At 62.1% G+C, this 23,111-nt stretch overlaps 2 protein-coding genes across 2 annotated transcripts in view; one reads left to right on the top strand and one right to left on the bottom strand.

The window, feature by feature from the left end:
• The window catches only part of COL20A1 (collagen type XX alpha 1 chain), a 32,448-nt gene extending 24,912 nt beyond the window's left edge, over positions 1-7,536 (top strand). Inside the window, exons 27-36 of the mRNA XM_046678064.1 lie at positions 368-454; positions 1,214-1,267; positions 3,719-3,772; positions 3,911-3,964; positions 4,313-4,366; positions 5,193-5,264; positions 5,989-6,024; positions 6,143-6,191; positions 6,438-6,584; positions 7,427-7,536. Coding sequence (XP_046534020.1) covers positions 368-454; positions 1,214-1,267; positions 3,719-3,772; positions 3,911-3,964; positions 4,313-4,366; positions 5,193-5,264; positions 5,989-6,024; positions 6,143-6,191; positions 6,438-6,584; positions 7,427-7,536 — 717 coding nt within the window. The remainder of the gene's footprint in view (positions 1-367; positions 455-1,213; positions 1,268-3,718; positions 3,773-3,910; positions 3,965-4,312; positions 4,367-5,192; positions 5,265-5,988; positions 6,025-6,142; positions 6,192-6,437; positions 6,585-7,426) is intronic.
• Positions 7,537-15,418: 7,882 nt separating this feature from the next.
• The window catches only part of CHRNA4 (cholinergic receptor nicotinic alpha 4 subunit), a 17,440-nt gene continuing 9,747 nt past the window's right edge, over positions 15,419-23,111 (bottom strand). Inside the window, exons 4-6 of the mRNA XM_046679747.1 lie at positions 22,914-23,023; positions 18,909-20,289; positions 15,419-15,544 (exon numbers count right to left, since the gene is read on the bottom strand). Of these exons, the coding sequence (XP_046535703.1) occupies positions 15,419-15,544; positions 18,909-20,289; positions 22,914-23,023 (1,617 nt within the window). The remainder of the gene's footprint in view (positions 15,545-18,908; positions 20,290-22,913; positions 23,024-23,111) is intronic.

Genomic DNA, 23,111 nt, shown 5'->3' on the forward strand with positions numbered 1-23,111 from the left:
AGAGTTCTGGAGGTCCTGCAGCAGGGCAGGCTGCAGAGGGCCAGGGAGCCCCCAGCTGAAAGGGTGGCTGCTGCTGTACCACTTCGCTTTTCTAGGGGCAGGTGTGAGCAGGGGCCTGCCGACTCCCCATGTCCCTACGCTGGGCTTGACCATGCTGGGGGCCTATGAGGGAGTCCTGTCTGGGGCTTGTACTGGACAGCCTGAGGGGTGGGCGCCCAGGATGGGGTCCCCTCCCCTCCCCCCAACCTCCCAGATGTGGGTTTGGAGGTTCCTGGGACCCAGATGTCGATGGCTACCCTGAGCTCTAGGGTCAGACAGGAGCCTAGCAGAGGGTCCACATAATGAGCAGGGGTCTTCTACCTTCCAGAAGGATGGAGAGACCTGCCCGGCCTTCCCTTCTGCCTGCACCTGCTCCTCAGAGAGCCCTGGGCCCCCAGGGCCACAAGGACCTCCAGTGAGTCCAGCAGCCCCTGCCCTGGAGGTGACCAGGGACTCCTGGCAACATCTCACTGCCACTGGCAGATGAGGGTGCCCCCTCCTACGCCCCTAGCTGGGACGCAGCCCCCATCAGCCGTCCCCAGGCCTGCAGCTCAGATGGGACCCACTTCATGAGTCTCCTGGCTGCCTCGTCCACCCCCGGCCCATGAGCCTGCTGCTGGCAAGCCCCTTCCTCCCACTGGCCTCCCTCTCCCAAGCCGACTCCGCTCTGGTGTGAGATCCAGCATGTCCCCAGTTTCCCCGCTGAGGTGGGGGCAGAGGCCCAGCCAGTCTGCAGCACTGTGCTGGTGGGGGCAGGCTGGTGTGACGTGGCACTCTGGGCCGTGGGGCAGCCCAGAGGAGGGGGGCCCTTCCGTCCAGGCCCCAGGGGAGGCAGCTCTCCAGGCCCTGGGCCCCACGTGGGGCAGGCCAGCCCCTCTGCCAGCCCAAGGCTCCAGGGTGCTGGGTGAAGGTCAGTCACCGAGCTCTCGGTGCTCAGTGGTCCACAGACCTCAGCAGGGAGGGGCCAGGGTTTGAGCTTGGACACCCCTGAACCCGAGTCCGCACCTAACCAGCGGCCGTGGCAGGGAAGGACAGGCCAGAGTGCCCTCGCCCCAGAAGCCCCTTCCCCTTCTCCACCTAGAGGTGGGGCTGGAGTCCAGGGCAATGCTGGGGCCCCGAGGTGCACCGGCCTCGCGGGTGGTGCTGGGGCTCAGCCCTGCTTGCACTCCTGCAGGGCCTCCCCGGGAGGAATGGAGCGCCAGGAGAGCAGGGCTCCCCAGGGCCCAGGGTAAGTCGTGGGGAGTCCTGGGGTGGGGTCCTGGATCCCACCTTCCAGAAGAAGCCCCCAGCACATTCGCAAGCACGCAGGAGTGAGCCCCACGTGACCTCCCGCAGGCGTAGGGGCTCCCCAGCTGGGAGCAGGTACCCTCCCCTCCTCAGTGAGGGGCCAGCTCCCCACCCTGCACCCAAGAATCAAGGAGAGTCGCAGGAGTAGGTGAAAATGTCTGTCCACGACATGTGAATTTGCGTCTCTTACAAGCAGCTTGACACCCTTTGGAAGTTGCTGGGGTTTTCTGTTGGACTCTGGTCCTTTGGCCCCTTCCCCACGGGCTCCCTGTCCCGTCCATTCCTGGAGTGCCCTGTGCAATATGGGAACTGACGCCCCACACCTGGGGGCTGAGGCCGACGAGCTTTACGCCGTTCTGTCATCCTTTGACCTTGCTGGCCGTGTGCATGTCTGTGTAGCTTTTTAAGGTGACCTTTATCTGGTCAGGCTTATGGGTCTGTCTGCCGTGGGTCCTGCCTGTCTCGGTCCGTTTCGGAAGCTCTTCCTCAGTCAGAGCACAGAGGCACTTCCTCTCGTTCCTTCCAGAACCTTTACACATTCAAACGTCAGTTTCTCTAAATTTATTTTGCGTAAGGTGAGACCACCGCCCAGTCCTCACCATACTGTGATGGACCACCAGCCCCTCCCTGACTTAAGCTCACTCTTGATCCCAAGCTTTCCACAGGCTCAAGTCCCCAGCGGTGACTGCAGACAGCCTGCCGTGGCTGCTGTCCAGGTGGAGACCCGTTCCTGGCGCTCCCGGCTCTGCCTCCGTCTTCCCAGAATCTCGGTCTCCACGTGTTGTTTTGTGCTCTCCTTTCTTACTCAACGATCTCATTTGTAATAATTTATTATTTTCACACGGCTTTCTTGGAATTTCCTGGTTTAAATTTACATCACCTGAAAAACATTACTTCACTTTCTCCTTTTCAATTTTTATGACTCTCATTATTTTTTTTGTGATGGTGTTGACGAAAACTCCAGAATTTTGTCCAAGAGCAGCAGTGGTAGCAGACCCGCTCATCTTGACTGAATGGAAAGGCCCCACTGTCCATCCACTGAGTGTGGTGCTGGCCTGGGAACCGGGACAGGTTGTTCTGTCCTGTGATAGTAGAGTCCATTCACAGTCAGGGGCCACATAATGATGTTTCAGTCAACGACGTATCGCACAGGCAGCTGTGGTCCCGTAGGATCAGTGCCACAGAGCCTGGGTGTGTTGGAGGCGCTACCTGCCGGGTGTGTGTGAGTAACTCTGATGTTCGCTCGACGAAGAGATCGCCTAATCATGTGTTTCTGTGTGTCCCCGTTGTTAAGTGACATGTGGTGGTATTCTTATTTTATAATGAGATTTTAAAAGTCAAGACTGGACATTAAATAAGATTTAGTGCTTCTTCAGCTGCTATGGACACAGTCAAATAATTTTTCTTCTTGGAGCATTGGTTTAGTGAATGATTTAGGTTCACTCCTAAACACTGAACTCTTCTTGCATCCATTAAAAAGCCAGCCTGGTCACTGAGAGCTTCCTGTCCATCGAATGCTGCAGGATTCCGTTTGCTAATGTTTTATTTAGGGTTTTTCTCTGATGTTCATAAATGACAACGTCTGCTGTTTTCTTTACAGAGTTTGGTACGTTGATCTGCTTAATTCACAAAAATTGTTTGAAAGCATTCTCTCCTTTCTTCCACCGTCTCAAACTATTCAAGTAGCGTTGGTGTCTTTCCCTTAGAGGTCTGCTAGAAAGTTCAGTGAGGTCTGAGTCTGGTGTTTGGGGTTCAGAGCTCTGTGACTGGCCCGTCGGGGTTTTCTCACTGTCCCCCCAACTCCCCCACCACTGGAAACCCGAGTCAGGGTCGCGGGCTGGCCTGGGGCTGGACAGACTGGTTTATATTTCCCGACTCCTGTTCACTAGCTCTGTGACCCGTGACGCGACCTTGGCGAGTTCCTGGCTTTAGGTGGGGCCGTGGCAGGACCCCTCCAGCGTGGGGCAGTGCTGCTCATGGGGTCCACATGGGTCACCATGGGAGGGACGTGTGGGGTATGAGACCCCTGCCCCAGCTCACCCCTTCCTTTGTCCTCAGGGAATGAGAGCAGACGCCTCCGTGTGGGCCTGGGTCTGGATACCATGGCTGGCCGGAGGCCTGGGTGGGCCACTGAGGACAGGATCGGGGAGGGGCTGCAGGAGGGGCTGCGTGCCTTCTCAGCCCTCCCCCTGTGTCTCCAGGGAGAGCCAGGACCACCCGGACAGATGGGACCCAAGGGTCCTGGAGGTCAGCAGGGGTCGCCAGGGACCCAGGGTCGCACCATACAGGGACCCATGGTAGGTTTTGCCTCTCATCTCCCTCCTGCTCGCTGTCACCCACCCCAGCCCTTCTCTCCCCTCTGCCTTGCTGCCCAGTCCGTCTTCCCCTCCAGGGTCCACCAGGGGTCAAAGGCGAGAAGGGGGACCATGGACTCCCGGGCCTGCAGGTAGCGGGGTCAGACCACACTCAGGGCGTGTGGGCAGGGATGGCGGCACGTGCTGGGATGCAGGTCTCAGGGACTGGGCCTCCTCCTCTGGGACAGACCCTGGCCCTGGCCTGGCCAGCCGCCTCTGTTCTCTTCCAGGGCCGGCCCGGCCACCAGGGCTCCCCCGGAAAGGTCGGCCTCCAGGGACCAAAGGTGGGAGAGAAGCTCATCCGGGGAGGGTCTTGAGATGGAGGCTGTGGAGGGGGCTTTCTCCTCTCCACCCCCCACTTCCACCCCATCCTGCCCCCACAGGTGGTCTGGGCGGGGGGAGGGAGCATCAGTCCTCGGGGGGCAGGTGTGGCCACTGGCCGGGGCGGGGGCAAGCCCCGAGCCTGGCCGGCCTTGTCTGCTCTCAGAGCAAGGGGCGGGTATGCAGCCCGCCTTCACAGGGTGGGTCATGGGGTGTCTGGGTGCTGCTCGCGGGGGCCACATGGGTCACCATGGGAGGGACGCGTCGGGTAGGGGCCCCCTGCCCCAGCTCACCCCTTCCTTTGTCCTCAGGGAATGAGAGGCCTGGAGGGGACTGCTGGCCTGCCCGGACCCCCCGGACCCAGGGTAGGCACCGCCTCCTCCTTGAGCCCCCCATGCCCGCCCCCACCACTCCCCACAAGGTTCCTCGGGGCTGAACTGGACAGTCGGCCACATCCTGGCTGCAGCCTGGTCACCCCCAAGTGGGGACCTGGGGAGGCCTCTCTCCCCTGGGCAGAACCTTCTAGGGCTCTGCTGGACACATGGGTGTCCTGTGCCCTGGAGTATGGCAGCAGCCGCTCTGGCGAGGGTTTTTCTACCCCCACTGGGCAGTTGGTACAGCACCCCAGTCACGCCTGCACCTGATTCCACACGGCCAGGAGGTGCCTGCTCCGGATTGGCCTGGGGAGGGCAGACAGGTGAGGCTGGCTGTGGGGACATGGCCCAGGCCCCCTTCTCCCCTCTGTGCGTCCAGAGCAGCATGATACCCCCTGGCAGCCCGAGGACACCCTGTGCTCAGACACCCTCTCTCCAAGCCCGGCGGTCAGTGCTGAGCTCAGTGCCTGGGAGCTGCTCCACAGCGGGGTCTGGGGCAGGCAGCCCGGCCCCCACCAAGATCCTGCGGGGGCCTGGCCTGTGGTTACGCTGGGGACAACTGGAACACAGCCAGGGGTTGCGCAGTGCAGAGTCAGCGCCTACGGGTGGCGTGGGTGGGGTCTGTCCTGGCACAGCGTGGGGACAGTGGGGCCTGGGCAGGGTGATGACGTGCAGCCTGCAGGAGGCTGGGGACAAGCAAGGGGTCTGGTCTTGGTCCAGGGCAGTGGAGACCGGGATGTCCGGCAGCCAGGGTTGGAGGGAACAGGGGTCAGACTTGCCGGGGCTGCAGCCAAGCCCAGGCTCTGCATCTTCACAGGGCTTCCGGGGCGTGGCAGGGGCCAGGGGCACCAGCGGGGAGCGAGGACCCCCAGGGGTCGTGGGGCCCACGGTAAGTCCCCTCCCCACACCAAAGGTGAGAGGGAAGACGAAGGTGTGCAAACTTGTCCTTGCTGACCACTCGGGCCTCGCTGACCGCTCGGGGACTTCCTGCTGCCAGCACACTCGTAAAGCGAGGCCTGCGCAGGGCTTGGGTTTGGGGCTTGTGGGAGTAGAAATCGGGGGCACCCCTGCAGGCCAGGACAGACCAGGGCCTGGGGCAGGGGATCTTGTGGGCTCGAGAGGGTGGGGGCTCCAGCAGGTTCCCGGGAGGTGGAGGGAGGTGAGCCGGGGTAGGGAAGTGCTCTGTGCCGCCTGGCTGGCTTCTAGGCCTGGGTGCTGGCTCTGGGCCCTTCAGCATGTCTGCTCTCCCCCGGGGCAGCGTCCCAGCTGCTGGGGACCAGCTGGCATTGGCAAAAAGTGGGTCCTTTGCCCCTGAGGATTCCCTGCCATCAGCCCTCCTAGACCAGGGATTCAGGATGGGCCCTCGGCTCTGCCCGCCCTGCGGGTCTTGGAGGCTGGTCTCCCTCCCGCTGTGTGGACGGGACCCCCCACGCTGTGAGTGGCAGTCAGGTCTGCCTGAAGTCAGGAGAAGCTGACCCAGGCCGGCTCAAGGCCTCTACTGCCCAGAGCCCCTGGGGGCTTGTGAGCGGGTGGCGGGAGTCCAGGCTTCTCTGCTGGAGTCCCTTAGCGTGTCACTCTGCTGACCTGCTTTTCTCCGTCTCCTCCTGCTTCAGGGGCTGCCGGGGCCCAAGGGGGAGCGGGGAGAGAAGGTGAGTGTGGCCAGCGTCTGGGGTCCAGGTACTTCCCGAGGGGTCACAGGAGGCACTGGCGTGCACACTGGCCAGGCTGGTCATGGTGCTCGGCCACATGGCCTGTCTTCCCTCACAGGGCGAGCCACAGTCTCTGGCCACCGTCTACCAGCTCGTGAGCCAGGCCTGCGAGTCTGCCATCCAGAGTGAGTGGCCCAGCTTCCTCGTGAGGACCCCTGAGCTTCCCACTGCCCTCCCCCCATCTCTGTCCTCACCCCCACGAGGCTGGAAGGAAGCCCCGGGGCCCAGTCACCAGGCACACCCAGCCTGGTGGCCACTCTCCCCAGCCATGTGCAGAGCAAGGGGAAAGCAAGCGAGGGTCTTCCACGTGCCCGCTGTCCTGCTGATGGCCCTTCCTCACCTCCGCCCCTCAGCGCACATGCTGAAGTTCAACTCCTTTCTCCACGAGAGCACCAGGCCCCCCATGCCCATCTTGGAGGCCCCCAGGCCCCCCGGCACGCCCAGCGAGGCCCGGCTCCCTGGAGAAGGGGGTCGTGGTGGTCACCGCCCTGAGGCCAGAGGTACCAGGCCCCTGGGGGAGGGGTCTGGGGGGACTGCAGCTCTCCCCTGAGGGCTGGGGCTGGTCACTCTGTGTGGACCCCAGCAGCCCCAGCACCAGCCCCCGGGGCCCACACGGAGGTTGGTCACCACAGAAATGGAGGCTGCCTGGCTTCCTGGGTTCCTCAAAGCAGGCCCTTCCCCAGTCTCCCAGGAAGCCTGGGCTGGCGCCATGTCCCCGCCCTCTGTCCCTCCCATCGGTCCTCTCCTGCACGCACACTCCTTCCCCCACTCCTTGTCTCGGGACGAAGCAGGAGGCTTGGTCCAGGGACCCTGTCGTGCGTCCGTCCCTCTGACTGGGCTGCAGTCACAGCTCAGGTGCTGAGATGGATGGGGAGACGGAGCTCATGGGCCTCGGTGGGAGAGAGGAGACGGAGGGGGTGGGACTGTGGTCAGGCAGGAAGGACAGTTCTGCACTGTGGGCAAGAGGGGGTCCCACCTCACCCCTCCAGCTGTGCATTTGGGAGGAGAGGGTTCCCCCTGGGAGAACCCCCCTGGGGGCCCACAGGCCTGTCACAGTCCCCCACACTTGCCTTTGGGATAAGCGCCCCATCTTTGCTCCTACCATCTAGACAAGGCTGGCAGGTGCTGTCATGAGGACCCCACCCTGCACCTCCCCCACCCAGCCCCCCACCTTACACTAAACCCGGGCCACTGAACCAATGACAGGGGCCTGTTTAGGGCTCAAGGAGCCCATCCCTGAGCTTTCAGCCTTGACCTGAGGCCTGGACCTACTACCCCAGGCCCAAGGAGGGGCTCAGGCCCCCCCCTTCCCCTCGGCCCAGCACATCTGCCTTCCTCTCAGCTGAGCCTGGAGCCCTCAGCCAGATAGGCGGCCCTGGGCCGCAGGAGAACAAGCCTCCAGAACCCCTGGAAGGAGCGAGAGACTTTGGTCTGTGGAAGGGGAACTCCTGAGGGGCGGCCAGGGTGGGGGCACAGGAAAGACAGACCAGCGGACCCTGGGTTGGGGCAGGAGGGGCATGGAGAGGCTCCTGGGCCTTAGGGGAGCCCAGCAGGACTGCAGGTGGGTGTGGGGAGCCAGGAGAGATGCCAGGACCTGAGCTGGCCCAGTGGGCACCCAGGGGGCCCTTGATCGGGGTCAGCACAGCAGGTGTGTGGAGCAGGTATGCAGAGCAGGTGTGGGGAGCAGGTGTGCACCACGGCAGACACCTGGCCAGGTGGGAGCTCAGTCAGGGCAGGGGGCACATGGGAGCAGCGCCCCAAGGAGCAGGTTCATGCAGAGGGCTCACAGCGATGCTGCTCTGCCCACGGCCCAGCTGGACACGCCAGGGCTCTGGGGGGCCTGGGCACACGGTGCCAATGGGCTGGGCTGCCAGCTGTTCACCTCCTGGACCAGGTCGCCCTTCTCCCCTGCCAGGACAGTCCCTGTGCTGCCCCCACTGAGCCTGCACTTCCTCCCTGGATCCTCTGGACGCCAGGAGCGGCCGTGCTGGAGGACCTGGAAAGCACATCCTGGGAAGGGCCTGGAGGTGGGAGGAGAGGGAGGCAGAAGACGGACCTGGAACCTCAGATAAACCACCAAGTGCTTGTCAAGGGAGGTGGCTGCTCATTACGGGGGAAGGGCGGCGGGGGGTGGGGGGCGGGTCGTGGGCCCCAAGGCTGTCCCTGTCAACTGGAGTCTGAGATTCCACACCCCATCTCTCTGAGAGAAGCTGCCGCAAGCACCACCCCCCACAGACTCCCTGTTTCCTCGCGTGCACCCCTCCTTCCCGAGAGGCCACTGCGGTCCCGGGATCCCCAGAGCTTAGTCCCCGCCCAGTCACCTGGTGGGTGTGGGCTTTGAGGTGGGTGCCCGGCCCGCCCTCAGACGCTGATGTGACCGTTCGGGGCCCAGCCTGGGTGTCGGCGTCCGGGTGCTCTCGGGGGCTCCCATCTCCCTGGTAGCGGTCCCTCCTCTCAAGTAACATCCACTCACCTGCTGGTCCCAGGCCTTGTCACTGCCCAGCGTCCCCTCCTCCCCCTGACCAGCCTGGAGGTTAACCACTCCCCTGGCCGGCTGTCCACACTTACTCACCCGGAGAGCTCACAAGCTGTGGGCCTCTGGGTGGCACCTGCTGTGGCCGATTCAATGCCAAGTAGTTTTCTAAAGCCCAGGGAATTTGGGGTAGGGCTTCTTTACACATGGGGCCAACAAAGACCTCCCAGGTGACGTCTGAGCAGAGACAAGAACAAGGGAGGGGTGGAACATGGTCAGACGTTCCAGTCGGGGGCACACATGTGAGAGGCCGAGGCTGGACCTGCCAGCACCACCCAAATGGCAGGAAGGCACGGGGCCAGGAAAGGGGTCAGCGGGGTGCGGGCTGGGAGTCTGGGTTTTGTCCTAAGAGCGACTGGAAGCCCCTGGGGGTTCTGAGCAGAGAACTGAGGAGCCTGGTGTCTGTTTTAGATGACCTGTCGGTAAGACCTCAGGGAGCCACATGGGGCCGGGACCTCACCCCAGTCCGCTGAGCAGAGGTGACTGGACTGAGCGGAGGCGGCTCTGGATGAGCTGATGGGTTGGAAGCGGAGGGCAGGTGGGAGGCTGGTCCCCTGGGGGAGGTGGGGAGACCTTGCGAACAGGTCCTGGGGCCAGAGAGCAGGTCCAGGCACCCACAGTAGCCAGGGGAGAAGGGCAGGGCCCGTGGGTTCACTGGGGCAGAAGAGTGGGTACTGCCATGTAGAGGTGAGTAGAAGCCACGGGGCCAGCTTCGCTGGGTTCCCAGGATGGAGCCCCAGGCACTGTCATCGGAGGCTGGGAGGGAGAGCCGTGGGCGGCAGCAGAGACCCTTGTCAGGATGCTGCCAGAGAGGAAGACAGGAGGTGCTGGAGCTGCGGGGTGTTTGGTGCCGGAGCAGGAAGTGGGGACAGCAGTGCCTCTTCCAGGAGCTGCCACTGTGGGAAGGGAGAGACGGCAGGAGCTGGCTCCCGGCACAGGCCTGCTCATCCAGCAACGTCCCCACCTGCGTGCACCACCTCGCCTCTGGTGGGGCTCAGCAGGCTGGAGAAAGACACCAACCCAGCTGCTGGCCCTTTGCACTTTGACCTGTCATGGCTGACTGGCAGACTGTAGTCGTCCACATGAAGCCATTACAGGACAAGAAGCCGTCCCTCCCAGGATCTCTCCACGCACACACACCCACTCACACACACACACACGTATATGCCCATACACGCGCGCGCACACACACACACACGTATGTCCCCATGTGTGGGCACACATACATGCACTCACAAACACACATGTATCCCCATGCGTGTACACATAGGCACCCACTTACATACATACACATATATCCCCATACGTGCTCATGCACACACCCACTCACATACACACATGTACAATACATGCAGACACATACGTGTATCCCTGTACGCGCACACACACTCATTCACACTCACAAACACACACGTGTATCCTCATATATGCACACACGTTCATGCACACACCACTGTCACCTGGGTTTGGGAGACGAGTTAACAAGGGGAAAACGAGGCATCTGAGGAGCGAAAGCGCTGAGCAGGACAGGCCAGATGAAGAACGCTCGTTCTCTGTGGTCCATTAATTACAAACCACAACAGGTATAGGGAAGAAACGCTCAGAAATACAGAATGGAAAACATCCACGGAGAAGCAGGAAGATGAGCACGGGGCCGAGTGGTCAGGGCACAGACAGTGGGCTGTGGGGTCGGCGAGGGCAGAGGGAGAGAGGAGAGTGAGGCCCCCCCCCCAGGCCAGCCCAGGAGGAGGGACACTCAGTGCATGAGGGTGGGATGTCAAAATCCGTAGTTTTAAAGAATGAGGAGTTAGAGAAAGATTTGAAACCTCAGATTGAAAGGCTCAAGGTGCCAAATGGGATCAATTTTTAGAACGTACTCCTGGATTCATTAATGCAAAACCCAACGAAGACAATGGAAACACTCTTTAAATATCTCTCTATGGAGGAATAAGAGTCGGCTCGATGTCAGGAGACATGAGGATGATGACCTCAAGGTGTTCAATCCAGAAGAATTATCGCTGCAATGAATGGAGCAAAAATATATTCTGAGGCCCAGAGAGTCTGAGAGGGTAACACAAGATCCTCCTTGAAATGCAGTTGGGAGTGTATTCCGCAGAAACAGAAAATAATCAGAAATTAGACCCCACAGAGTGGAAACCCCAGGGTAGTGAAGTTTGCTGTTGATGGAATGATCGAGCCCCCCACAGCCAACGGGAGCCAACCGGAACACCCACCAGTGAACAGATGCACGGTGCTCGAGTCATAAACACGAGTGAATCCCATGCCCATAACGTGGTGGAGCCAAGACATTGTGCTGAGCCCAAGGGGTCGGACGCAGCGGGCGTGTCCCACCGATGAGGAGTTCTGGAACGTGTGAGAGGAGTCTACAGCGACAGAAATCCAGCGCGGCTTAATGCCGTGCGGAGGGGGCTGGCTGCAAGGGGCGGGGGGAGCTTCCTAGGTGATGGGGATGTTCTGTCCTTCACTGGGGTGTAGACCCTGTGGTCTACAAACCCACTTTACATGCGGTGACGTGACGAGAGGATGGAAAAGGCACATTGCGTGAACACCACTGAAAGGGAGACAAGGGGCTGCATTACCGTCAGGAAAAGTAGACTCGAAACACAGAAAATCACCAGAAAAAAGGGGGACATTATGTAAGAATGGGGGCAATTTGCCGAGAGCACACAACTGCCCTCAGTGTGGCAGCAGAGCTTCAAAATGCAGAACCCACAAGCTGAGAGCTGGGGGGGCCTGGACAAGCCCACCACGGTCTCAGTGACGTCAGCGCTCCTCCCTCGGGAAGAGTGAAGAGCTAGACAGGGTCAGCAAGGACGCCAGAGACCAGAGCAACGCTCAAGCAACTCAACCTGCGGGCAGTTCTGGAACATTCCCTGAACCACAGAAGGCGAGTGCCTCTTCAAGCATATGTGGAACACAGGCTGAGAGACCACACGCTGGCCCCAGAACGTGTGTCACAAATTTAAAAGAACTGAAATCAAATAGAATATTCTCTGTCTACAACGGAACTAAATTAGAAATCAATATTGAAAATCCAAAATACTGACAAAAGACAAGAATGAGCATTTTACGGAAGCAACCCCAATAGTCAATTCACATTTGACAAGACACCCAGCCTCACCACTAGTTGGAGAAACGTAACTAGACCCAGCAAGAGATGCGGCCACATCCAGCCCTGAGGGCAGCAGCGTACTGCATGACCGCTGCAGACCGCCTGAAGGCAGCCGACACACCAACCGCACGCGCCACCCACCTCGCAGCAGCCACCCCCAGTTACGTCCAGCGGAAATGCGCAGACCTGTGCCCCCAAACCTGTTTCCAGGTGTTCGCGCATAATTGCTCACGACAGCCCAAACTGGAAACACCTCCCGCCAGCAGGAGAGCGGATGACTATGCGGTGCGTGGCCTCACCTCGAGATCCCACAGCAGAGCGGATGCACAGACGTGGTGCGTGTGGCAAAGGGACGAAGCTCAGACACCAGGGGGAGAAAGGAGCCGGCACAAGAGCACTTGCTGTGTGACTGCTGAGACCCAAGTCCAGGCACGCCCAGAGGAGGTGCCAGCCTGCGTGTGGGGTGGGTGGAGGCCTCGGGCTGGCCGTGTGGGCGTGGCCAGACTGGGGGAAGACGGACAGAGCTGTGCCCTCCGTGATTCTGTGTCACCCGTGAGCCAGGCCAGTGTCCAGACGTGTCAGCCAGGATGTGGGTGGGGGATGCCCATGCCCGGCAGCAGGGGTGCCGTGGTGGAGCCCCGTGGAAGCACCTGGCACCATCTGCTGCAGGCACGTGTGAACCCCAGGGCCCCAGCACAGGCCTCAGTCTTTGTCCTAAGCCATGCGCTTCAAGCTGAGAGTCAAGAGAGGATTAGGGGTTGCAACCACCATCTTTATACAGATGGAAATGGAAGCAACTAGAATAAAACACACAGAGCACAGAACCTGTTGTCAAGGTCACTGTGATCACAAACGCTCCTGCGAGGGGCCGGGCAGAAAAGACTCAGCTTTGTGGCCATGGGGCCTCTGTCATAACCTGGCAGGCCCGCCCTTGTCGACACATAAGGAACGACGGGGCCGTGTGCCCACAGAACTCGACTCGTCATGGCTGGGCCGGGCCTGCCATCCCTGGCGTCGAGGGTTGGCTGGCAGCCATTTCCGGTGGGAAAGCAGAGTGTACAGCCACTTTGGAAAACAGTGAGTGTGCCTGTACCCCACAACCGCACGACCCCACAAGAGCATGCACCAAGAGTGCTCTGTGCCGGGTCTCAGCTCATAAATTGACGGAGGGATGACACAGAGAGGCCAAGGCCCTTGAAAGAAGAGTCTGTCACTTCATTTCCCCAGAGAAACGGGCTCTGCAGGGCCTCAGGGCAGCGCCCGGGTCAGGAGGCAGAGGGAGCGAGGGGAAGGCCTGGCTGGAGCCTCTGCTGGGGTTTCTGAGGGCAGCGAGGCAGGTGGCCAGCCCCGGATGGGCCAGTCGGAGCAGTGCCCGTGGGCTCCAGGCACAGGGGCTGCCTGGGTTGCCTGGTGCCCGGCCCTCGGCAACGTGGGATGGGGAAATCCAGCGTGGTGTGTGAGGCTTGGATAGGAGTGTGGTGGGCAGGCTCCAGACGGGCCTCTGCACCTGAGAGCTGTGCACCGGGCAGGTCGTCCAACCCCGGGACCAGCCAGCCCTGGAGGGGCAGTCTCCACCCGGGTCCATAAGGCCCCCAAGATGTCAAAACGTCACAAGACAGAGAAAATAAAAATATGCTTAATACAAAGAGAAATGGGAACATACACCCACTGGTGAAGACCAGTGCACACATGCTCACAGCAGCTCAAGTCGTAACCATCGACAGTGGAAACGAATCCCATTGTCAGGGATGGAGAAACAAACTGGGTTCTGGTTTGTTCAGACAGAGGAACACTGCTCAGCAACTGACGACAAGACTGTTTGCCGACAGAGACGAGGCCCCAGACAAACCTCAGCCACGCCCCTCGAGTGCAGAGGCCCGACAGAGAGGCCGGCGCTGGGGACCCACTGACTCCAAGTTCAAGAACAGGCCAAACCCTCCCTGGGGAAGGAGGTGGAGCCTCCGTGTGGGGGCCAGCTGGAGGGCAGCGCGCAGTGCGTCCTGGTGTGGAGCGGGTCCCTGGGCCAGGAGTGACTCGGGTTAAGCCCCTGACCCGAGGCGCGAGGTCACTGTCTGTCGTATGCATCACAGTCACACACTGGAGGCAGACCCGCCAGGACAGCGGTGGCGGTCCTCAAGGTGTGGCGGGGAGATGGGCGCTCGGTGTGTGTGGATGGTCTGAGTTTTCTTTTTGTCTCAAAAAAAAGAAAAAGCCAAAAACAAGAAAGGGAGAGGCGTCTTCGTGGCAGCCGCTCGGCGGCCTCTCCCGACCCAGAAGAGAACATCCCGGCTGGGCCGGGCGCCAGGCCTCCTGGCAGCTGTCGCGCACATCTGGCGCTGGGTCCGCTTACATAAGGAGGATGGTGCGATCGCGTCTGGAACCTGCACGGTGCGGACCGACTGGAGAGGCAGGAGGAGCAGTTCCTTCAGCCTCTGGCCACCTTCCTCCTCCCGGATGTCGCTCCCAGGGGAGGGGCCACGTGGTCCTTGTCCCCCTTCCCTACACTTGGAGCCTGAGGGTTCAGGAGAATCAGGGAGACGGGGGGCAGCCCACGCCCACCCCACCCCACACCACGGGGCAGGTCTTCTCAGGGTCACGGGGGACATTGCTGGTGCTGCCGGCGCTCTGCCTTTGGGGGAGGGTGACATGGGCCCCAGTGATGCCCTCTGGGCAGGAGCTCCCACACTGCAGTGAGCCTAGTGGGGCACAGGCCCAAGGGCGGGAGGCCCATGGGGTCCCCTCTCCCCCCGTGCTGCTCCTCAAGGCCCTGGCCTCACCACGGCCACCGTGTCAGGACGTCCTTCCTGGTGTCTGTGCCCCAGAGGGGGTCTCCTGGGCTGCGAGCAGAAGGGCAACCCATGGGCAGGTGTTGGGGGAGCCCTGGGCCCTGTTTCTGATCCCTCACAAACCACAGGGGCCTGGGGCCTCACTGGGCCCCCAAAAAGTGCTCACCAAGACCCCCCAGAGCCTCTGAGAGGCAGATGCCCGGACTCTGGGGCCGAGGGACCTCACCTATGGGGGACCTGCCGCCTGATTCTCCTCCCAGTGGAACCAGGTTTATCGTCTCCAGTTCCCAGTGCCCCTTGGGCACAAATCCCGGGTTTCACTAATTTACCCAGAACAAAACAAAGTCCCTGCCAGGACGCACCCAGCCAACAAGATCCAAGGGTTTGGCTGACGCCTCTGCAGGGTCTGAGGAGCATCCCCACACCCAGGTGCTCAGATGTCTGGGCCTTCGGGACCCCATATGGATGAAGGGCATTTGGGGCTGAGTGGGGCTGGAGGTCGTGGCCCCTGGACAGTTGGGTTGCCGGGATGTTTGCCGAGACAGCGGTCAGACGTGTGTCTGGACAGGAAGCCAGCGTGTCACCATGCTCTGGATAAACTTTAATGAGACTCAGGCAGTGACACCGCCCTACAGATGAGAATAGGCATCTACCAGCCACCCCTTCCAGCAGGGCCACCTCCGGGGCAGGTCCCAGCAGGACTGAGCCAGAACCAGCTACCCCAGGAGGCAATGGCTCTTTCCAAGGCCGTCCTACATGAGACGGAAGACGGGGGACAATTCAGCAAATGGCGTGACCCCGTAGAGTGCAGAGAGCCGGCATCAGCCCCACAGACACTGCCTGTGTCCTGCACGTGCCTGGGCCACTCCAGCCTCTGGCCCCCTAGATCATGCCAGCCAGCCAGGGCGGCAGGAAGAGGCCCGCGGTCCCCAGCAGGCAGACGATGATGAACACCCAGAGAAAGATGCGGTCGATGACCATGGCCACGTACTTCCAATCCTCCTTCACCTGCAAACAGACACACAGTCACTCCCAGATCCCCACCCTCGGCCACGGGGCAGCAAGAACCTTCTAGAACCTGGTGCTTCACATGGCAGGTTCTCCATTTCCTGTCCTTGCCCCCAAGGGAACCAGGGTTGCGGCACACCTGCACTGAGGTGATGAGAAGGGAGGGGCACAGAGAAATGACCTGTCCAGCTGAGGTGTGGGCTCAGAAAAGCTGCGGGCTGCAGACAGGTCAGCGCCCTGTAACAGGGGGGCCAACATCGCAGATGCCGAGGGAGGTGGGTTTGGTGCTGTGGCCCCACCAGACTTCACCTGCCTGGCAGGGTGCCTGGGCTCCACGGAGGTGGGGACAGTGAGGGCCTCTGGAAGAACACCAGGGCCCAGGCCATTTCATGTGAAATTTGCCCTCAGTTTGCTAAAGCTGAAGGGGCACTGTGGAGGCCATGGAGGGCATCCTCCATTTTGCAGATGGGCAAGGGGGGCTGAGAGAGGGGGCACCCACACCCCTGATTGTGCAGGGCAAGGGCCAGGAGCGTGCTGGGTAACAGGAACCTGACTTCTAACAAGAGCCCCTGGGGGTAGACCATGTCCCGATAGTGACGGCAAAGGACACCTGCCCTCCCTCTATGCCCGCCCTCCCTGCCCCAGGGGTGCCCAAGGCCCCTCAGCCAAGGCCCCTCAGTGTCCCTAAGTCTCTCGAGGGGGAAGGCACATGCCAGAGCTGGGCGAGGCCCGGTGCTACGAGCAGGCTCTGAGCAAGGCAGAGCTTTCAGGGCACAGGGCTCCACGGAGGGGAGGTTGGGGAAAGCAGGCTTGAGGGGGTATCCTGGATGCCGGAGCGGGGGCGGGCCGTGGGAACCAGCGCATATGAGGCAGGTTGACATGTCACCTGCAGTTGCTCACTCAGACCCGATGAGGGAGGGACTGTCCTGTCTACAGACGGGGACACTGAGACACAGAGTACCTGAGGATGGGCCACGGTGCCCCCTCTATGAGTGGAGCAGACCCTGGCCCTCGCCTCCCCAGGGTCCCGGCTCCCCACCCCTTGGCCTCTCCCTGGGGCTGAGCGGGAGCAAAGGTGTGGGGAGGTGGGTGCAGCAGCCTGGCCAGGCCACAGCAGGTCCTGAGTGGGCAGCCTGTCAGCACTGAGTGACCAGAGAGGATGCAGCCCCAGGGCCCAGGCCAGCTGGGCGCTAACAGTCCAACGGCCAGGGAGGGGCAGGCTCAGTTGACCTGATTTGGGTGCTGAGGGAAGAGGATTCTTCATGGCCGCTGTCGCCCCGATTCTCTCATCAGAGGTGTCCTGATGGTTTTAAACCAGCTGAAAGGGCCGTGTTTATTCACAGAGAACCTGAGAGCACACAGGTCACTTATAAATGAAAAGTCTGCTGGCCCTCGGCGCCAGGGAGGCCCTGCAGCAGCCGCGCGCCGTCCTTCATCCTCCGTCTGAGCATGGTTCCAGGATGAAAAGCCTTCGCAGACCAAAGCCACCCTGATCCTCACCCCAGGTCCACTCTTGTCAAGTGCCTCGCGCCCCAGAGCCTGGGACGCTCAGAAACCAGAACCAGGTCGCGGCAGCCGGAAGGCGATACAGATGAAGGGCATGGGACCAAGGAGCCAGCCCTGGCTGATGGCGCCACCCGACCGCTGGATGTTGTTACATTTGCCATTACCCTTCTGAAGGCAGCGGTCACTCAGCAGCTGCTCAGACCCACACGTCACGTCGTCACATCGCCAACTTGGGGACCTGTTTAGTTTCAAGAGCTGGCAGCAAAACGCATTCCCAGAGCCCGCTTCTCCCAGGCCAAACTTGCAGAAACCTGCAGAACGGTCTCCCAGACTCTTGGGATTCGGTGGGGTGACTGTGGGAGACCGACTCACTTCTCAGGGGTGTGGTGTGTGGGCACGGGGGCCCTGCTTCCTCTCCAGGGCTTGCTCAGCTAGGGGGACAGACAGTCCCCAGGGACCACACGTGTCCGATAAACTGTCTCAGGCTGGGCCTCAGGGAGGCAGTGACCCTTCGGAGTAGGCAGAGGGAACGAGGAGCTGACGATGAGATGAAGGTCAGGGAGGGGGGACAGCTGTGTCACACCCAACCCAGAGTCTGTGTCAAGGGCAGTGGCAGCCACCAGCCAGCAGAGGAGGAAGCTGACACAGGGCAAGGTCGATGCAGCCCCACCGATGCCAGGCCCCAGGCTGAGCAGGTAGTAATGGCCAAGCAGACTGACTGGGGTGGGCAGGGCACTCCCCCTGCCCACCTGCGTGCTGGGCCCACCCTCCCTCCCTCTGCCCATGCTCTGAACTGGGGGCTCCACCATCAGCCTGCACCCATGCTCACGGGTGCTCCAAGACGTGGCCGGCAGAGCCTGGGACTCAGGGAGCAGTCCCATTGCCCTCCCATCTCCACGGGGTCCTGAGTCTCCCACATCTGAGCTGGGACCCCTGGCCCCTGAGACCCCACACGTGCCGGGCAGGTAAATGTCTATAGAAGGAAAGAGGAAATCCCCCAAGGTGGGGTGCGGGCGGACCTGGCCAACCACGCACCGGCTGGGGGCCCGGGCACACCCTGTAACCTCTCGCTCGTGACCCAGGTACAGCAGGCATGGGGCCGTCCTGTCTCAGGGCGACACTTAGCAGAGGACTCGAGACGTTCTTCAGGCCGGCCTCCGTCCATGCTGGGGACTGAGGTGCTCCTCTGATGGTGTTCCCAGCCATGCTTGTTCAGGAGGACCAGCTCTCTGGGTTCCCCGGGTCCCTGCACAGCCTCACAGATGGGCCAGCCTTACCCCCACACGACTCTGGGCTCCCTCTCCCCAGCTTGGCTGAAGGGGCAGGGCTGTGTCCCAGACCCCAATCCTCCTGTCCTCCCACCAGGCCAAGGAGGCTGTCTGGCCCCATCCTATCTCCTTTCAGCCCCTCTCACCCCAACCCTGGGGCCCAGACTCCTCCAGTCCCTCCAGGGTTCCCCAGCACTACCCCAGGGTCCCACGGGGAAGGGTGCACGCCAGGGCCTGGGGTGGAGGGAGAGGCTCACTGGGCATAGGTAGTGCCAGCAGACCCCTCCCTGTCACTGCAGGCTCCCTGTGTCCTGAAGCCCAAAAGGGATGCTCCAGTGATCCCCTCCCGGTTAGCCACTTGGGGCCACCTGCCCCAGCTCCGCCTCAGGGCCCCCAGGCTAGTGTTGGAGGCTGGGGGAAGGGGGAGTGGGACAGGGTGGGGCTCGGGCTGCTATGGGCCCCAGAGCCTAGCAGCCCTTCTGGGCCCTGGTTTCTGGAGCTTTCACTGGCCGCGCCCTCCTGCAGAGTGGGAAGGGAGGCAGAGAGCATCTGCTTGTCCTGTTTGGGGCTAGCTACGGGCAGAGACTTACCGAGAAGTCTGTGTCTTCTGCCTTGAGGTGGTCTGCGATGTACTGGACGCCCTCAACTGCCCGTGTCAGGGCCGGTGACAGAGGCACATGCCGGGGCGGCCCTTTGGTGCTGCGTGCTTTGAGCGCGGTGTTTGGGGACTCCAAGGCTGGCTCCTTCTTGCACTTGCATTTGCACGGAGAGGCCTGGTCTGGGGGTGGGAGCTCGGTCGAGGGGGCCTTCAGAGAAGTGGAGGAGCTGGCCGCTGGGTCCTCAGCCTCGGAGGCAGCAGCATCTCGGGGAATGCTGTACTGGATGCTCTGAGACCGGCACCGGACGCCGCCCTCTGCTTTGCTGGGGCTGGACATGTGCTGGACACTCAGGGACCTGGCTTTGGCAAGACCTGGGGCCCGGGTGCCAGTAGGTGGGTGGCCTGGGGCCAGCGAGGGGCAGGCGCTGGCTTTCTCGGTCTCTGAGGGCTGCAGAGTGGGGACCTGGTCCGAGGGTGACTTGCAGGCAGGCTGGGGCTTGACTGTCTCATCCAGGGGGCCACAGAAGGACGGGGTGGGTGAGGGACCCTGGCTCCGGACTCCGCTCACGAAGTTGGGCTCCCCCTCGGGCTCGGGCTCGGGCCAGACGCGTGGGGTGCTGGCCATCTTATGCATGGACTCAATAAGCCGCCTGCAGTTGTCCTTGACCACGGACGGCCGCTTCATGAAGAGCAGGCGCGGCACGACGTCCAGGAAGACCCGGCGGACCCAGGCGGGCATGGTGTGCGTGCGTGGCGAGCGGTGGTGGACGTTGAGGACAAAGACGGTGATGATGATGGAGAGCGTGACGAAGATCATGGTGAAGAGCAGGTACTCCCCGATGAGCGGGATGACCAGCGAGGTGGAGGGGATGATCTCGGTGATGAGCAGCAGGAAGACGGTGAGCGAGAGCAGCACGGAGATGCAGAGCGTGATCTTCTCGCCGCACTCGGAGGGCAGGTAGAAGACGAGCACGGTGAGGCAGGAGATGAGCAGGCAGGGGATGATGAGGTTGATAGTGTAGAAGAGCGGCAGGCGCCGGATGACGAAGGCGTAGGTGATGTCCGGGTAGACCTCAGCGCAGCACTCGTACTTCCTGGTGTTGTAGGTGCCCACGGCGTCCACGATGACCCACTCGCCGCTCTCCCAGAAGTCCAGCTGGTCCACGCGGCTGTGCATGCTCACCAGGTCGATCTTGGCCTTGTCGTAGGTCCAGGACCCAAACTTCATGGTGCAGTTCTGCTGGTCGAAGGGGAAGAAGGTGACATCGATGCTGCAGGAGCTCTTGTAGATGGCCGGCGGTGTCCACTGGACCCGCCCATCGTGGAAGAGGTGGGCCTTGGTCAGGTGGGTGACCGCAAAGTCCCCGTCCGCGCTGGGCAGCAAGAGAGAGAAGGGGTGAGACTCGCCAACACCCACAGCCCCGGCGCCCAGCTCTCAGGCCCCTGTGCGCCAGCCACACACACATTCCCCCCTTGCAGTGAGCGGTGAAAGGGGACAGGGCCAGGCAGAGCTGGGCAGGTGGCACTGGGCACGTCACTCACCTGCCCGCCGCAGCTCGGTCACCCCCACACTGGGGACACACGCAGATGGATACCTCGAAGCAGCCGTGTGTGCACCGTGCCTGACACACAGCCTGGTGGGGATGTCGATGATGTGATTATCTGGGGGCTGGGGCAGGGACTGGGGCCTCTCTGCCCACCTGGCCGTCCACGCCACATCCAGGGCCTCAGAGGCAAAAGCGGCCCCTGGGCACCACACTGCAGACTGAAGAACCTCACAAGGCCTCCCGGACGGACGCCTCATACCCCATGGGTCACCCCTGGGGGGGGCCAAACTCGGGGTGAGACCCATCCAGCTGCCTTCCTCTGCTCCAGACTGTGCATGCCAGCAACACTGAGCACTCTCAGTGCTGTCTCCTCGTGCACCCCCCATGACTCAGAGGCAGGAAGGACCCCCGCCCTGCACAGGTGAGGACTTGGCAGCCCATGGAAGCACAGACGGGGCCACCCAAGCAGGACGTGAACTCGATCGAGGCTCTGGTCATCGGCCCTCCTGCCTCTCCCTCAGGCAGAGCGCCAGCTTGTAGCCCTGGGCTTCTCAGACAGAGATGTCCACCTGAGTTTCTCCAAGAGGATGCCTGCGGGTGGGGCGTGCCACACGGGCACATTTGAGGTGAGCCAGCCGGCTCGTGGTAACTCAGGGACACCTACAAGCAGCCCCATAGCCCTTGCCTGTGCCTGTTGTTGGCTGCGCTCAGCTCCGATGCCCTTCCCTCTGCAGCGAGAAGGGTCTGCTCCCGAGTCTGGTCCCGGGCGTGTACCCCGGGCTGTGGTGTGCCACTCTCTTGGCCTCAGTTTCCCCACAAGGCCCCAGCCCATCCACGCTGACTGTGGGTGGAGCCCACAGACAGGCAGAGGCAGCGGCCGTCCCTCAAGCCCCTCGGGGCAGGCCCTGCCCTCTTCAACTCTAAGCTGCTGCCGGGAGACCTCTCCACAGCCCCACAGAGCCCCACCGACAGCGTGCTGGTCTCAGCACAGAGGGTGGCACGGCTACCACGTGTCCCTCAGGCACAACGGCTGAACTGGAGAAGCTGCCCAGACCCTCTGCTCGTTGCCCCCCCTCACTTCCTTTCACACCCAGCCCCTCAGGCCTTGGAGGCAGCCGCTCCACAGTGCACGCGTTGCCATCCACATATCTACGCCAGGCGGGGTGCTGAGCGCTGCCCCAGGGAGGCTGTGCAGCCGGAGGACTCCAGGGCTCGTGGTGCAGACTGGGCGGCTTGCAGAGAGCAGAGTGCGTGCCCCGCGGGGGGAGCAGCGCTGTGCCCCCCGCTCCCCAAGCTGCTCCCTCTTAATGCATCCCCGAAAACCATCTCCGAGCTCCTTTATGAGCTGCCGCGCGTCCCGCTGCCATTACTGGAATCAATTAGGTTGAAGAGGAGCCCGATCATTCTTAATCAAAGAGCGAGGTTTTGTAGGTCAGGCCCGACGCCCGGGGCCCTGGAAGGGGCTTTGTGCAGGAGCCCCCTGGGGTCTCGCGGTGGGGAGGCAGGGGCTGGACAGACGGCTGGACGAGGGGCCTAAGTGCTTCCATTTGCTCGTTTGTGAGTGCCGGGGGAGCCACTCCGCCCAGGCCTGGGCCTGCGACCAGGGGTCCCGCACGGATCACGCTCAGAGCCGCTGGCCCAGTGATGACACGGCAGCGACACGGGGACACGAGAGCACATCGGGCAGCCCCAGGCTCAGGGACCCCCAGCGAGGGTCCCGGGAAGGGACAAGTCTGAGCCCGCCATCCGCGGCTGGGCTGCAGAGGCCTGGCTCCTGGCACAGAATAACCGTCGCCATGATCAGGCTGCAGCCCAGCCTCCCGAGCTGGGACGGCTCAGCCACAGGCTTTGTTTACTCAGGAACGTGAGGAGCAGGGCTTGGGGACTTGCGTTGACGGCTGTGTGGGGGAGGGCCTGAGAGCACTGCAGGGAAGAAGCGGGGACAGTGGCCAGAGCGGGCAGGCAGTTCTGGGAGCTTCCTCACCTCTTTCAAGAGCACCCTGGGCCCAGACTTTTCTTCCAGAAATGAAGTGAGGGCATGTGGCATGGGACACCTGCCCCGGCCAGGGGCTGATTGGGAAAGTGACTGCAGCCCCAGGGGAGCAGCTCTGGGTTTTCAGTCATGGGGGGTCCGATTCCCTTTCCCTGCCCCCAGGAGAGACGGGGCCCGGGGCTGGTCTGGCTGGGATGGAGCCCCCAGGAGCCCACGCGCACCCGTCCCTCCATCTCCTCAGCACTTAGCTCACAGGTGGACCTGCCCCCCAGACTCCGACAACCTCCTCTGCTCCCTCTTCCTTCTTCCGGCTGGCTTGTTGGCCCTGGCTCACGAGGGTGGGGCCCAGACACGCTGCCAGCCTCTTGCTCTCACGGCCTCAGCAGAACAGCCTGGCTAGCGCACAGCTGGACACAGGCACCTGCCACCCCTGCCCGCTAAGCCCCCTGGGGCTCACTTGTTGTAGAGGACAATGTCCGGCCGCCAGATGAGCTCAGAGGGGATGCGGATGGAGGTCACGTTCTCGTAGTCCTCGGGGTCCCAGCGCAACTTATAGTCGTGCCACTCCTGGGGCCAGGACAGGAGAAAGCCACAGGTGGTGAGGGGAAGGGCAGGGATGGGGAGGGGTGAGGAGTGGGGGAGGGGCAGGGATGGG

The sequence above is a fragment of the Equus quagga genome, chromosome 12, assembly GCF_021613505.1.
Source record: "Equus quagga isolate Etosha38 chromosome 12, UCLA_HA_Equagga_1.0, whole genome shotgun sequence".
Lineage (NCBI taxonomy): Eukaryota > Metazoa > Chordata > Mammalia > Perissodactyla > Equidae > Equus > Equus quagga.